Raw genomic sequence first — 16,827 nt, 5'->3', positions numbered from 1 at the left:
TAGTTTGATTTACCAGGCATGCATACGGTAGAACACGATGTAGGTATTAAAACTGAAGTTTTAGTATTTGTGATTATCAATTGTTAATTACAGTAGTAAAAAATTAGTAACGATCTAAATGTTTAATAATAAAGGATTATTTAAATAAGTTTATGAGGTATGCATCAGAATGCCATGTAAAAATAAACGTTTATGCTTTTGTTATATTTAAGGTCCTTTAAAGATGCAAGTAAAAATTGCAAGATATTGTCTATAGACTATGATAAATAATTTTGTAAACTAATAAGCAAAAGGGTTGTGTGGGCAAAAACAAAGAATGGAAGCAAATACTCTATAATGGCAACAGTAATTAGCTTGTGAAAGAAGGATTACAGATTGTTTTTATTTTATTTCTTGATGTTTTTCCGTATTTTCAAATTTTCCTATAGTGAATATGTATAACTTTTAGAGTAAAAAAAAGCAAAACCATTGTTTCAGAAAAAGAACATTGGGTTTCCAAGTAGTGTTTTTATCAGAGATCTTTTGAATTGCAGACATATAAGTTAATTTTTCTCCCTCTCTGGCAATTACAGACATTTGAATTTAACAGTCCTGTTTGAGAATAACCTAACATGCCCTGAATTAAATGCAGAGGCCTATTTTCAAATGAGGCCAGAGTTCTGTGGATGCTGGGAGACATCACTATCCTGTGTTTTCTTCTCCAACTGCAAACTGTTCTTTCCAGATGTTCACGTTTTTCAAACCTTTTTTCTCCTCCCAGTCTCCTGCTCCAGCGAGAGCAGGCTTCTTGAGAGGCTGGATATAGGGAGGTATGCAGAGGTTGGCGTCTAGCCATAGAAGGCTTCAGCAGTCGGGAGAGGAACATCTGCTGATCACCTGGGTGATTGCAGGGTCCATGCAAAATGCCCTGCAAACACTCGGCCTCTCTTTTTCCAAAAGATGGTGAAGATGCAGCGTGTCCCAGGCCCGAAGGACCCAGCGGAGCTGACTTACTATACCCTGTACAACGGGAAGCCTTTGCTGGGGACCGCAGCTGCCAAGATCCTGAGCACCATTGATTCCCAAAGGATGGCCTTGACCCTGCATCATGTTGTCCTTCTGCAAGCTGACCGTAAGGGAATGGTTTTTTTATTCAGTCTTTTTAATGCCATTAAATGTTTACTGAAAATCAAAATGATTCCCCAAAATCATGTTAATGGTCTCAGAGCTAAACATATTTGTATTCTGGAAGGTTCTTAAATCAATCAGCTATGTTTCTGTGTTGTTTCAAGCAATAAGGGATATGTTTTAGATACTGGAAGGATGGTAATGATATTACTTTGCCCCCAAGTCCTACCCAGCCTTCTTCCTCAGCATAATCTAGTGAACAGCTATGAAAATCGCTATAGCTGAGATTATTTTTGTATGCCAGGGGAATTAAAGATAATTTGATTCTACAAACATTTATAAAGTTCTACATGAAGTCACTTAGTGCTGAAGGATGTATGGAAGTGGGCGAGACCTGGCTCCTGCCCTTAAGGAGCAGGGAGACTTAATGCAGGTGCAGTGGCACACAACACAGGAAAGTGCTGTAAAAGGCAGTGTGTGTTAGGGGGTCAGCAGAGGGAGGATTTGCTTCGAAGGGGCATCTGGAAAGAGTGAGCAGAGGAAGGATGTTAAAAATAATAGCCGTCTCTTTGAATACCCTCCCTTGTGGCAGCTGCTATGCAAGTTACTTCACCTAGATTTTCTCACTTTCTATTCTCATTGGGGCAGTGTTTACTCAGATCTAAACCACAGGAAAGGAAACTGAGGCTCAGAAAAATGAAATAACCTGCTCGGCATCACAGAACAAGTGCTTAGGTGGCTGGGATATTAATCTAGATCTGTCTGACTTTGAGCTTGTGTTCTTAACTATCTGACACGTGAAGATTTCAGCAGAGGGAGAAGAAGGTGTGCATATTCCAGAAAGAGAGGGCAGCATGAGCGAAAGAATGGAGGTGCAAAGTACCAAGTGTGCTTGAAAAATGAGTTCAGATTGCCTGGAGTGCCGACACCCGTGGAGGAGTTAAGGGAAGTGGAAAGGTGTCTTGATCCGGAGACTAAGGCCTTGAATGACAGGGAAGGAGATAGTACACACTCTGATCAGCTGTGGGGTGCTGATGAAGATTTCTGAGCTAAGGAGTAATATCATTGGAACTGCCCATTTTTAGGAAGCTTAATGGGTCAGCAGTGTCTAGGATGGGAGCAGACAGGAAGTGGCAGGACTGGTGAGGAGGCTCTGTGGCGTCCCAGGCATTGGGAACCCGAACAAAAGCTACAAAGAGAGTGGGGGAAGGGGAAAGGGTATGAAGGTGAGAGATTGGGTGGTAGAAATTTTAGTATTTGGCAGCATACTGAGCATGGAAGGCAGGAGAGGTCATCTCCCGTGGGTTTGCTTTCCTAGCTCATGTCTGTGTTGCGCAAGTCCCTGACACCTGGCTCGTGGTCTTCCTCTCCTGCTCAGCTCTTGTCTTCATCCAGTTTACTTTTGCTTCCAGGTTGATGGTCCAGACCTCGTATTGTCTTCCTCTGCCGGCACATCCTCACAGACACAACTTTGTCTAGGAATGACGATGGTCACTCTCTGCAATCTTGTTTTTCAAAGTGACATTTTTAACCAAGATTCTCTTCCTTTGCACCTCTCCCCTTCCCTCCCTGTGGGCTCCGTCCTCATCTGCTCAACAGCTTGCTTCATCTGTTTTGCTGCATCCTCTTTATGTGGACTCCAGAGCTTTCTGTTCTCAGCTCTTTCTCCCTCTCTCCAGGTGAGGAATAAATCATAGAGGACAGGAGTGAAAACCACTGCAGGTGTCCAGGCGAGAGCTGAAGGTACTAAAAGTGGACATTCAGAGAAGTGAACAGATTCGGGATATTTCAGGGGACAGAGTCAATGACACAAGATAATGATTCTGTATGTAGCCAGGGAAGGAAGCGGGACTCAGAGGAATCAAGGGTGACTCGTAGGTGCTGGCTTGAGCGTTGGTTGTGGTGCCATTTGTTGAGATGCAGAAGGTGCAGGTCAAATAGGATAAGTGGGGTTGGGATGGGAACAGGGGAAATGGAACTGGGAGTTTGGTTGTAGACCTGTTAGGTGTGACATGTCTACTAGACATCGATGTGGATCTCAGAAGACATAAACTCAGGAGTCATCAACATATAGGTGACGTTTAGAGCTAAGGAAATAGGTGAGAATAACCAGGTGGGTTTAGCTAGAGAGAAAAGGGAGAAACTGAGCCCTGGGGAATCCACAATGGGAAGAGTGAGAGCAAGCAGAGGACACTGACCAGGAGCAGCCAGGGAGATGGGAGGAGAGTGTGGAGTTCAGAATGCAAGCAAGGACAGCAGATCTCACGGGAGGGAGAGAGCTACGTGTCGATTTGTATTCCCAAGAGGCAGGGCACGACAGGGTAGAGATTAAGGGGATTGGAGGTTGTGACCTTAGCAGGAGTGGTTTTGCAACCAAATGGGCTGAGAAGGAGAACAAGGTGTGGGGAAGCAGTGGGAGGAAATCTTCTGGGGCAGTTGCTGGAGGGGCTGTATGGCATTGCAGGCATTCAGAACCCAAACAAAAGCTAGAAAGCTTGAATTGGTGTGTGTTTGAATATTGAGAGGATGCTATCATGGAGAGGGAGAAGCTGACAATGCAGAAGAGAGAGGCAGGAATTGTAGGTGCAAAATCTGTCAGTGAATGAGGCAGTGGGATCTGGTACACAGGTGGAGGGGTCTGCAGGGACAGCTGGTCCTTTCTAATGAGGGGAAAGTGGAGTACAGGGGACACATGGTGATGGAAGCTTGCAGACGCTGTCTCCGATTGTTTCTGCTCTCTTGGGTGTAGTGAAATGAAGTCGGCAGCTGAGATAGAGGTGTGTGGGGTGGATTTGAGCTGGGGTGTGGTAATACACACTGAGAATGGCAGAGCAAACTGCCCAAAAAGTGCTGGAAGATTGACAGGGCTCCGCTTCTCCTTAATCCTCATGGCTGTGTCCACACCACTTCTTCTGTTTTTCAATCTCAGGTCCTTTGAAGCTCCCCTTCCTCGCTGCAGTCACCTCAGGGCCTCAAGAGGCCCCCATCACTCATTGGAGATTTATAAACGCACCTGGCTCAGTATCTTTTCCTCTCTAACACTTGTGTTCTGGCCATCTGCTACTTTGGCCTGTCAGTTCTGTGACAGTTCTATGATGGTCACTCTCTGCAGTCTTATTCTCAAAATGACATTTTTAGCCAAGACTCGCTTCCTTCACTCCTCAAGGCCACCCCAGGCCTTGAGTTACTTGGGATGGGCATGAAAAGGAGAGCTGGCTTCATGGTGAGCAGAGGTGAATGGAGTGTCAGGAGGACCGGGTGAGGCTAAGGGACTTTGCTGGTGGCAGTTGATGGGGAGCAGTGGATGGGGTCAGTAGCCAGGACAGGAGAGAGAGATCCTATCAGGTTAGACTCATGGAAGCTTTTGGGAGTGAGAGTCTGGGAGGTGAGGGATGGCCCAGAGGCTCAGCTGTCACTCAGAGAGTCGAGATTCAAACTCTGTTTGGCCAGGCTCCAAGGCTGCCGCCCTCTGACCCTTCCAGCCTCACTCCTTTGTCTCCTTCAAATCCACTCGGTCCTCTCAGTTCCCTTCCACAGTCACTCACAAATCCATTTCCTTTTCTCCGTCCCATCATTCTCTCCCACTTGGACCACGGCAGTAGCTTCCAAAGTGACTCAACTTCCCGTTAGTGTGCCTTCCACATTGTAATTAGAGTCATTGTAATCAAACAGGGATTCTGAGCTTACATTGACCCCACTTTAAAAAAATACTTGCTGGCTCCCGTCGTTCACAGAATAAAATCCAAACTCCTGTCTTCACAGCTGGTGCACCCAGCAAGGCTTCAGGACTGCACGGCTTGGGCTCAGGCTGCTTTTCCAGCCATGTGGCCTGCGTTTCTCTCCTTCATGTCTAAAGCCACGCAGGGGTTTTCATCCTGCATGTTCCCTATTCCTTGAAGCCTTCCTTGGCCCCTGAGGCACAGCCCTCTGTCTGCCTTGGTTCCAGGAGCTCCCATTGCCCTCCTCACATTGGGCCATAACAGCCTCATGAGCTCTTTAAAAGCAGGTGCCGCATCTCGTTCATCTTGGAAGATCTAGCTCCAGTTCCTGCCTGGTTCTATTCTTGTGAAGGCAAAGGAACCACCCTTCACCAGATGCCTCTGCTAGGTGCCGAGAGAGGCATGTGGTTAGGAGACACCATAGCACTTGAGAGAAGAGCCTTTGAATTAAGGTAACCCAGGCCCAGCCCCTGCTCTTCCACTTTCTAGTTATGGAGCTTGGAGTCAAGTTAATTAGCCTCTCTGACCTTCATTTTCCCTACCTGTAAAATGGTAATATAAAAAACACCTCCCTAAGAGAGTACGTAGGAGATTAAAAGAGATAATTATTGCCTGTAAAGGGCTTGGTGCAGTCCTGGGGCACCCGTTAAGCGCGTAGTAAGTGGCAGCTGAATCTCTCCATCGGTATCCCAGCAACACCCGACAATATCCCACTGGCACCCCCGTGATATGTGTCATCATCCCCTTAAACTCCACACAGCTCAAACAATAAATTACCTTCTGCCTTCTAACAATGCCTCTCCTCTCCAGTTCCCTTTCCATCTTCATTAGTTGCACCCTCTTCTCTGTATTATGTGGGTTCTCAACCTTCAAATCTCCTTTCTTCTTCATTTCTCTCCTGTAGTCCTCTCGCCTCACGGATAAAGGAGATTCAGCTGCCACTTACTATGTGCTTAACAGGTGTCCCCAGGACCAGGGACACTGATGGGATATCAAGGGTGTGATAGGATATCCTATGAAGGTTAAGAAAGGTGTTGGGAATTCAAGCCTAGACCTCTGGAGAGAGATTCAAGGTAACGCTATAGACTTTGAGGATTCTGTAGATAGAGATTAGAGTTAAAATCCTGGGGAAAATGTTAGTGCCTGGTGAAGGAACATAGCTAGTGGATGGAAGAGGAAAGCAAGAGGATGTCCTCTGGGAAATATGTCCACCCCAGGAGCAGTTGAGGATGAAGATAAGGCCAATGAAGGAGAAGAGGGCAGAAATCTTTAAAATCCCATTTTCTCCCAGTAGTTTCAAAATCAGCCTACAATGTTCATCTGAGGTCAGGACTTTGAATAGAGAGTCACAGTGTTGAATACTTTGTCTCTCTGAAGGGAGAGTGTCTGTATTCCGTGTGTTCCAGAGCCTTCTAAATCACTAATTCTAGGGCCAAGACTGGAGCATGCAGTGCCCACGTGACTCACCCCATCACCTCTGGGTGACAAGGCAGCATTTGACTTAGGCAGCTAGAGGTTTGCATCTGGTCCATTTGCAAGGTCTGGAGTGAGAGGCACTTCAGAGTTGTTATCCAGCTGACAGAATAGGGAAAATTCACCCCAAGGAGAAGTATACCAGAGCAGGAAGTGGTTTACTTTACATGGCCGCCAGACGTTTATCTGAAAAAATGCCACTTGGCTGGGCGCAGTGGCTCACACCTATAATCCCAGGATTTTAGGAGGCTGAGGTGGGTGGATCACCTGAGGTCAGGAGTTTGAGACCAGCCTGGTTAACATGGAGAAACCCCGTCTCTACTAAAAATAAAAAAATTAGCTGGGCATGGTGGTGGGTGCCTGTAATCCCAGCTCCTTGGGAGGCTGAGGCACAACAGTGGCTTGAACCTGGGAAGCGGAGGTTGCAGTGAGCCGAGATCGTGCCATTACACCAGCCTGGGGGACACAGTGAGATTCTGTCTCAAAAAAAAAAAAAAAAAGAAAAGAAAAGAAATAAAAAGCCACTTAAAGAAATAGGCTGACCCTCTGGTAAAGAGGACTCATGCTCATTCACTTCTTTAACAGATATTTATTAAGCACCTACTATGTGCAGGGCACTGCTCTGGGCACTGGAGATACAGCAGTGAATGAAGTGGACAAAAATCCCTGCCCTGGTGGAGCTTATGTTCTAGAGTGGGCAGATCAAGGAAACTAAATAAATAACATGTTTGATGCTAATTAGCGCTATGGAGAAAAGTTGGGCAGGGAAGGGCTAGGGCATGTTGAGAAGATAGTGGTTGCAATTTTAAATTGTTGGGGGGTCAAGAAGAGAATCACTGAGGTAGTAACCCTTGAGTGACCACCTGAAGAAAGGGAGGGAGGCAAGGGTCCCTGAGGATATCTGGGGGCCAGGTTCCAGGCAGGGAGAAGACAGTCTGACACCCAGCACCGAGGTCATTGAGGGAGAAGAGTCATAGCCGTGAGGTCAGAGGCATGAAAGAGCGGCCATGGTCAGGTAGGGCCTCACGGGCTGGGCCCCCATTGGGAAGAGAAGCCACAGGAGGGTTTGGTGGGAGAACAATGTGGACTGAGCACTAGCCAGCCGCTGGGCCCCGGGAGGACTCTCGCCTGTATCCAGTCACCCCAGTTATGAGCTCTAATATTTGAGACATAGGTGACGGCCACAAAAACAAACTGGAAACACTTGAATGGATGCCTTCTCCTTTCAACATTTGCTGTACGTGAGAATAATTTATTTTGTGTTAGATTATTTGGACTCTTTGACTTCATTCCTTCTGACGAATACTGTGTGTGTATGTGTGTGTGTATGTGTGTGTGTGTGCGTGTGTGTGTGTGTTTACGCTTGCACATAAGCACACACTTCTATTCATGTGTGTTAACTCGGAACCGACTTTAACTGTTTATTTCAGAGAAGTGACTTTTCATAGAAATGTCTGACCTCTCTGGGTCTCAGTTTCCTCATCAGCATATTGGGGATGAGAAAAGCACGCAGGCAAAGGACCTGTCACAGCGCCTAACACACAGTAGGCACTCAAGAAATGGGTTTTCCGATCAGTCCTCTACTGAAATTCTTGCAGTTTAAATAACCCTTCATTCCTTTTCACCTTTAGGCATGACTTTGTACTTTTAGGTAATTATGCCAATGAACACGACATTGAGTTTGGATGACTTCAGTTGACCTAACGTTACTCTTGTTTTGACTGTTAAATGAATTTATTAATGTGTCTAAGATAAAATCTGTTCTGTTTATGTAAATGAAGGTGAGGGGATTTTACATACTGCACCAAGAAGAAGCACCTCCACTAAAACAATAAAACTGGGTAAAAGCTGAACATTCTTGCTAATAAAAAAAAGCATGTATTTATTTAGGTTATACACTGATACACTGTACATTTTTCTCCATCAGGATAAAATAACGATAAAGAGGCATATTGATATTTTTCACAGAAGCTATAAGCTTTAAAAAATGTTAATGGCAGAATACTCACATATAAATACTGAATTACTAAAAGCAGGAGCAATTAAGTGTTTAATGTCAACAGAAACATATTATCTAATGAGCTGTTTTCAGAAGTTAATAATGTGATTAATCACCGATTGATAAAAACTGTGGAGAAGAAGCTCTTCTGTACTAATAGTGTTCTGAGCCTAAGGGCAGCCAGATGAGAGGTAGATCTTGGCTAATAAGGAACCACTTGATGTCAGGGCTTGGTTGAAATCAGAGAGGAAGACTGGCTGGCTCCTCAGGCAGGTCTCACTACGTGGCACTTACTGGTGGGGTGTTCATATTCTAGGATCTGGGCCTCAGTTTTGCCTAGTAGCCCCCAAGTTCAGCAGGATCAGGAGGACCAACTCATGCTAACCAGGCTTACAAGAGTTTGATGTATAAACCAGATTGCCAATATATTAATTTAAACTACAGACCAAACCTACCATGGAGAAGGAACTTCTCCTTTTAACTTGTCAATACTTTTTCCTATCTCAAGTAAATCATATGATGAGCTTTGGCAAATGTATACACCCGTGTAACCCAATTCTCTATCATGATACAGAGCATGACCATCACCTTGTTGCCCTTTCCAATTAATTCATCCCAGCCCCCTCACCCCGAGGCACCTACTGTTTTAATAGCACATTCTTCCTGCTGCCAATCACTTTGGTTGCTCTTCTTTACTCTGGTTCTGAGAGCAGCCTGAGTCTTTTGACTAGACCGAGGCATTTCCAAGCTCCCAGCCAGCTATTCTGGGGGAGATCCATCTGCTCATGTTACATTTTACTCGTTGCTCACTCTCAGGGTGACTACACCACAATATTGAGAGTCATTTCTCTGTGGCTTTTGCCTCCTGATTCCAGCAGACATTTCTAATCTGCACATTTCTCAGCTTCACTTTTCTTTTGACTTGTGGATGTCACCCCTGGGAAAAATTGTTACTGATCCATCTTTTTCTCCTCTTCCTCTCAGTAGTAGTGAAGTCTAGCATTTACTGAGCAACTACTAGAGACCACACCAAAAACACTACAAAGTGACAGCCCATTTTACAGATGAGGAAACTGAGACTCAGGGAGCTTAAGTCACTTGCCCAAGGTCACATAGCTGCGGAGGTGGAGGCTTTCTAACCCCAAACCCTCTTAACCTCCCACGTTCTTCTGTCCAGGACTTGGGACTGGGGTGGGGGTTGCTTTCCTCTTCCCAGTGCTGCTTGTCATGTCCCTCCTGCTGGCTCTTTCCCACAGCCGTGGTGAAGAACCCGCCCAATAACCTGTGGATCATTGCTGCAGTACTGGCGCCCATTGCCGTGGTCACCGTCATCATCATCATCATCACTGCTGTCCTCTGCAGGAAGAACAAGAACGACTTCAAGCCCGACACCATGATAAACCTGCCGCAGAGAGCAAAGGTATACGGAAGTGGTGGGGAGGGGGGCAGGAGGACAGGCCTGCAGGAGCTCGGCCTGCCTTTCCCACTTGCCTTTTGAGGCCATTGCCAGAGCCTGCAGAAACATCAGGGCAGGTGCTCATTTTGAAGGAGATCCTTCCTTTTAGTCTTAGGACCTGATGGTTCGTGGTTATCTGATGCCCATTCTGCCATCAGTGCTTCCAAGCACTTTATATACAGCAGCTCTCTAATTCTCACAGCTGCCTTTGGAGGAAGGACTATTATTTTACAGATGACGAAACCGAGGCATAGAAAACTACAAGCTAAAGAGACCTGAAAGGGATTTTAGAGATAATGTAATCAGATTCCCTCCTTTTACCCATGAAAAGTAACTCTTTCAAGGTCATATGGTTGGTAAGTAGCAGAACTGATGGTAGAATCAGGTCTGCTGTGTTCTGAACGTTGTGGTCCACAGATTTAAATGTTGAAATTCTGACCCCCAATATGATGGTATTAGGAGATAGGGCCTTTGGGAGGAGATTAGATCATGAGGGTGAAACCCCCAGGAATGAGATGAATGCCCTTAGAAAAGGCCCTAGAGAGCTCTCTTCCATGTGAAGACACAAGACATTGGGAGCCTGCAGCCCAGAAGAGGCCCCTCACCCCTGACCATCCTGGCACCTTGATCTTGGACTTCCCAGCCTCCAGAGTTGTGAGAAACAAACTTCTGTCATTTATAGGCCACCCAGTCTGTGGTGTTTTGTTACAACAGCCTGAACTGACTTAGACAAAGTCTCTTGGCTCCTAATGCAAGGCTCTCTGGAGCACATGCTTGGTTGGAGTGACATCTTCAGAGGCCACCATGATGGAGAAGCTGCAGGGCTTTGGCTGGGTGGCCAGAGAACCCCCTTTCAGTGGCTCCCCTGAAGCCTGTCCTGGAGCCTCATCCACCCACTGCGGCCTCCACATCTCTGCACCACCCACCTCTGGTGACTGGGAGAGAAATGGACTAGGACATGCTGCAGGCTGATTTTCCGGTCACATTGCTCCCTTCATGATATTCCATGAGGGAAATATGCTAACTGTCATACCCGATACTTAAATAATGCCTTACAATTTGCTGGGCTCCTCGAGGTCTGTCACCTCGTTTGTTCCTCACAGCAGCCTTATGCGGTAGCTCGTAGTCAGGGAAGGTTTTATTATTCTCATTTTACTGCCAAAACACTCAAGGGAAGGAGAGACTTTGGGGTTTGTCCAAAGTCATGCTAGCAGCAGAGGGGTGACTGAGGCTCACATCCGAGTCTTGGAGCATTTTCTCCATTATACACCTATCTGAACACTGAGATTTGGCAGGTAGAATCCTCTTCCAGCTCTGAAGATCTGAGCTTTGTCTGCCTGTGTAGGAATGAAACAGCAAACTACCCCTCATATTCCAGAGCCATTGGAATGCATGTCGGCCATGGAGATCGTCCTTGCGGGGGTCACACATGCCTTCGTTCTTTCTTGATGATCACACCTCACTTCAGCAAAAGAAATCAAAAGATTTTTATTGTTTGTTAAACTGATACACCTGTTTTGATGCCGCAGCTTGTTTAGATACTGTCTACTGAAGAGCCAAATGCCAAAGCGAGTTGTTCTGTTTCAGTTGACACAAAGGCACCTGCTTCCCAGGCACAGCAGGATGTTGGTAAGAAGTGTACACTGGGAATTGCCCAAGCAGTGAAAGGTGAAACTCTTCCAAGAGTGTGTATTTCGGCTGGGCGCTGTGGCTCACGCCTGTAATCCCAGCATTTTGGGAGGCCGAGGTGGGCGGATCACCTGAGGTCAGGAGTTCGAGACTAGCCTGACCAACATGGAGAAACCCCATCTCTACTAAAATTACAAAATTAGCCGGGTGTGGTGGCACATACCTGTAATCCAAGCTACTCAGGAGGCTGAGGCAGGAGACTTGCTTGAACCTGGGAGGCAGAGGTTGCAGTGCCGCAAGATTGAACTGTTGCACTCTAGCCTGGGCAACAAGAGCAAAACTCCATCTCAAAAAATAAAAAACAGTGTGTATTCAATCTCCATCTCAGCTTAGTTACAACATGAGCCTTTTAGACATAATGGTAATAACCGGAATCTAACTGTACCCACATCCAGGAATACAAAACATGCCATACTGGGATTGTAAGGGGCATATTTATGTTATAGATTAAACCAAAATTGTACTAATCTGCCAAAATGAGTAGGGCAACACATGATTTCCTCATAGCTTCTGGCTTGAAGGCTGTCTGAAGCTAGGACAGATTAGCATTTGTGGTTTTCCATAGCTCCTTCTGTGTCCTACTCTGTACATTGTGCTTTGTGAGATACCTGGCTGACATTGAACATCAAGCAAATTTATGTGCCATGAGATGATTGAATTCACTTGTGTGTGGTGGAGCTGGTTGTTTTCCCCCTCCATGAGGCTGGGCTGCATATTTTGATTCCTAAAGCCCTTTTATCGTGGGAAACCAGCAGGGTGGAACTGCCTCTTGCTTACTGCAGTTCTTCTGCCATTACAACCCAGGGACACTGCAGTGTTGGAGAGAGGAGAGAGCTTCCTGCATCTCTTCTCACCACCTTGTGTGTGTGAACAGAATTCAATTAATGTCAAAGGACGAGGCAGAACAAAAAAGTTAGCCTTCACGGCCAATCCATAGACTAGGAGGACAGTCCTGGGGACATCGCTGCATCTTTACAATTCAGGCTACAGTGCCAGAGGGCAGTCCCGGGGATCCTTCCTGAGACTCAGTAATAAACTTAACATGCTAAGCAGAGGAGGTGAGTGTGGCTTTCCCGGGAGCCGAGGCCAGGGTATGGATACCCTTACCCTTCTTCAGAGACAAGGTACCATGGAATACTCCATTCCCATTGTTATCAGGTGGGCTTCTGCAGGTAGAATGGTGAAAAATGATAAATGCAAGAGGGCCAGCATCATGACTTTTGTCACCTCCATTCTTCCTAGTTCACTTCCCTTTACTCTGTCATTGGATGTACAGCCGTTTTTCTAGTTTTTCCCTTCATAGAATTGAAGAGATCATGTTTCCCTGAATAGGCCACCTTAGAAGAGGGTGGATAGGACCATATCCAGATGCAGGATGGAGCTTGGAGGGTCTGTAATCTTTTGCATGAACATCTGCTTGGGACAGGCCAGTCACCCCCTAAGAACAGTTTCCTCTTTCCCACTACTGTCTGTAGGATACTATTTATAGGATACCTATAGGATAACTTACCCAGCTCTGTGAGCCTGGGTAAGCTGCTTAACCTCTCTAAACCTCAGTTGCTTCATCTGTAAACTGGGAACTCATGATAATACCTACCTTCTTGAACTATAGTGAAGATGCAATGAGAAAAGTTATGTACTGTGTTTAGTACTGTGCAGCTGATATCAGATGAGGCTGAAACTGAGCCCCTTGAGGGTGAGGAACCAGTTATTTAACTTTATATGTTCAGCACCAAGGACAGTCCCAGTCGTTGGAACAATAGGAAAGTTAAACATCAGGAAAGTTACTTAACCTCTGTGCCTCAATTTTTCCACCTGTAAAATGGAGATATAACAATAATCGTATATGGTGAGGATTAAGTGAGTTAATATATATACATCGCTTTGAGATATGTCTAGTACATAATACTACCTATAAGTTGGCTTTTATTGTTACCCATGCTTTTTTTCTTAAAAGGTCTTGGCAGTGTATCCACCTTTGAAATTATTGGAGATTATTTTGATTTGATAATTTTATAAAACTAATTGAAGTAATTATAGCTACTTCATGATATTTTATTATTGGGGTTAGGAGTCAGTAATGTGTCTAATGGGCAATTGATTAATCTCAGGTAATTTTCCAGTTGAAAGCTAAAAGACCACTACCCTGGGAGTCAGAAGAGTGAGGGAGTAGTAGTCCTGCGCCACTTAGCTGTGTGATCTTGGGCAAGTCACTGAACCTTTCTGAGCTTTTGTTTTCTTATCTGTGAAATGAAGGCTGTGATGTTTGCCTTGCTTACCTCACAGGTTTGTTGGAGGATGAGATGAGATAACAGTGTTTTGCATGCTGTAAGTACCAAACATACACAGGGATTGTTGTGATTAATAACACAGGTGTAATTAACCTAATAACAATAGCCACCTTTTAAGCTTGGAATTCCTTAATGTCTCTCTTTGTGTATATCCATCCAGTCACCTGAAGTATCCGGTGGATAACTTTAACCCAGTGTGAAAGGTAAGGGGCCAAATCCAGAGGGAGGAGAGAGAAAGCGGGAGATGGGAACAGAGCCAGCTTTCCCTATCATTAGGTTCTTGGGAAGTCTTAGCTGCTACTGGAGCCTCCCATTTCCTCACAGACAGGCCAGGAGTGTTGCACAGGAGCCAGGCCATGTACGGCAGGAGATGCTAACCAAGATAGGAAGCTGCAGAAGGAAAGGAAGGGCTGTGGGAAGACTCATCAAATAGTGGTTAGATGTTCTAGCTCTGGGTCACATAGTCCCAGGTTCAAGTGCTGACTCCATCACAGCTCTGTGAGCCTGGGTAAGCTGCTTAACCTCTCTAAACCTCAGTTGCTTCATCTGTAAACTGGGCACTCATGATAATACCTACCTTCTTGAACTATAGTGAAGATGCAATGATATAAGTTGTGTACTGTCTTTAGTACTGTGCCATTAATATCAAATGAGGCTGAAACTGAGCCCCTTGAGGGTGAGGAACCAGTTATTTAACTATATGTTCAGCACCGAGGACAGTCCCTATCATTGGAACAAAACTGAATAGGATAATGGGGGCGTGAGGGTGTGATACAAAAGGGGCCAACAGGACATGAGACTGGGCAGGCAGTTTCAGCTGGCACGTGAAGGGCTTTGAATGCCTCACCAAAGCATTTGGGGAGACGTTCAAGGCCCTTCATATTTTAAATGAGAGAGTGACGCAACCACATGTGTTTTAAGAGAGAGAATTTTGGAAGCTCATCAGGGGAGGCCTGGAAAGAAGCTAAATTGGAAGCAACAAGACCGAGTCAGGAGATAGTGAAACAGTGGACCTGGAGAGGAAAAGTCAGCTTCCAGAAACATTTCAGACGTTGAATCTAATTGGTGACCAATTGGTTATGGAAGGAGCAGGCAATTCAGTACTTGAGAGACATTACCAAGTTATCTGAAGGCTCTCTTCTGTTTCTTGTAGGCCAAGGACAGGGAGGGAAAAGAATAGAGACCACCTTCCCTCAGCAAACACTATTTCAGAAACGCAGTCCCAGGTCCTGGCCTCAGAATGTTACTGATCACCACATAGGTCAGAGTGTATGTCTCAGAGAAGAGAAGCGAGTGATCGTACTTCCCAGAGTGAGTTTCTCAGGGAACTGGGGGAGCTGTCCATGGCAAAGCTATAGACAGCCTCAAATAAAAAAGCCTTGTTGGAGTTAGCAGTAAAACTCCATCCTGTTCTGAGACACAGTGGTGAGATTTGACAGGTTAGGCCACAGTTCTAGACTGGATTGTTAAATCCGCTGGAACCTTCCTGTTGTATCTCTTAGCTAAATTAACTGCTGAAATTTACAAGAAAAAAACAACCCCATCAAAAAGTGGGCAAAGGATATGAACAGACACTTGTCAAAAGAAGACATTTATGCAGCCAAAAGACACATAAAAAATGCTCGTCATCACTGGCCGTCAGAGAAATGCAAATCAAAACCACAATGAGATACCATCTCACACCAGTTAGAATGGCCACCATTAAAAAGTCAGGAAACAACAGGTGCTAGAGAGGATGTGGAGAAATAGGAACACTTTTACACTGTTGGTGGGACTGGAAACTAGTTCAACCATTGTGGAAGTCAGCGTGGCAATTCCTCAGGGATCTAGAACTAGAAATACCATTTGACCCAGCCATCCCATTACTGGGTATATACCCAAAGGATTATAAATCATGCTGCTATAAAGACACATGCACACGTATGTTTATTGTGGCACTATTCACAATAGCAAAGACTTGGAACCAACCCAAATGTCCAACAACGATAGACTGGATTAAGAAAATGTGGCACATATACACCATGGAATACTATGCAGCCATAAAAAAGGATGAGTTCATGTCCTTTGTAGGGACATGGATGAAACTGGAAACCATCATTCTCAGCAAACTATCGCAAGGACAAAAAACCAAACACCGCATGTTCTCACTCATAGGTGGGAATTGAACAATGAGAACACATGGACACAGGAATGGGAACATCACACGCCAGGGTCTGTTGTGGGGTGGGGGGAGGGGGGAGGGACAGCATTAGGAGATATACCTAATGTTAAATGACTTGTTACTGGTTGCAGCACACCAATATGGCACATGTATACATATGTAACCTGCACATTGTGCACACGTACCCTAAAACTTAAAGTATAATAAAAAATAATTAGCTGCTGAAGGAGGGGCTTCTGATCGTATCAAGTTCTGATATACTCTAAATGACAGAGGTTGAATTTCATCTGCAGATTTTCTTGAAAAAAATCACTGCTGTCCATTTCACCTGGACTATGATTTATCAGGAAAGCAAAAGTAATAACTAATATTGATTGAGCACTTACTATTGGCTAGCCACTTATCTAAATGCTGAACTTGAATTTCTTATTTAATCCTTACAGCATCCCCTTAAAAGTGATTACATGTTGCTCTCACAAATATATAAATTTTATCCTGTTTATACTATTATTATCTCCAATTAACGTAATAACAGTGGCCATCTTTTAAGCTTGATGAAGAAACTGATGTGCAGAGAGTTTCAGTAACTTACCCAAGGTCACACAGCTAATGAATGACGGAGTCATGATTTGAACCCAGGCAATCTGCTTTTGAAACTGCCACTTTTACCCACTACACTGTCTTGCCTCAAATCTGCATTGTACTGCTTTGGGGTGTAAAGCGGAATAGAGACCCTTTCAGGAATTGTTTAAATATGCGTCTTGGTTTTTATTACCACACTGCTAGATAGATGTCTGTTAGATTTTGCTCAGAGCTGCCTTATGCACTTGGGATTTCAGACACTGTGCAATAAACCCTTGCCAGTTTCCCAGGAATGCATTATAGGAGAGCCAGCCTACTTAAGAGAGAAGTCTGGATTAAAGAGTGACTCC

General features: G+C 45.0%; 1 protein-coding gene across 15 annotated transcripts in view; it reads left to right on the top strand.

The window, feature by feature from the left end:
* Positions 1-16,827, top strand: part of KIAA1549L (KIAA1549 like) — a 315,005-nt gene that overhangs the window by 207,140 nt on the left and 91,038 nt on the right. For all 15 annotated transcript variants that reach the window (XM_055281967.2, XM_055281966.2, XM_055281965.2 and 12 more), the window contains 2 exons: positions 940-1,111; positions 9,555-9,718. In XM_055281967.2, the coding sequence (XP_055137942.1) occupies positions 940-1,111; positions 9,555-9,718 (336 nt within the window). The remainder of the gene's footprint in view (positions 1-939; positions 1,112-9,554; positions 9,719-16,827) is intronic.

This window comes from Symphalangus syndactylus, chromosome 6 (genome assembly GCF_028878055.3).
Source record: "Symphalangus syndactylus isolate Jambi chromosome 6, NHGRI_mSymSyn1-v2.1_pri, whole genome shotgun sequence".
Taxonomy (NCBI): domain Eukaryota; kingdom Metazoa; phylum Chordata; class Mammalia; order Primates; family Hylobatidae; genus Symphalangus; species Symphalangus syndactylus.
Note: the sequence above shows the minus strand (reverse complement) of the source record. Positions and strands in the feature narration are given on the sequence as shown.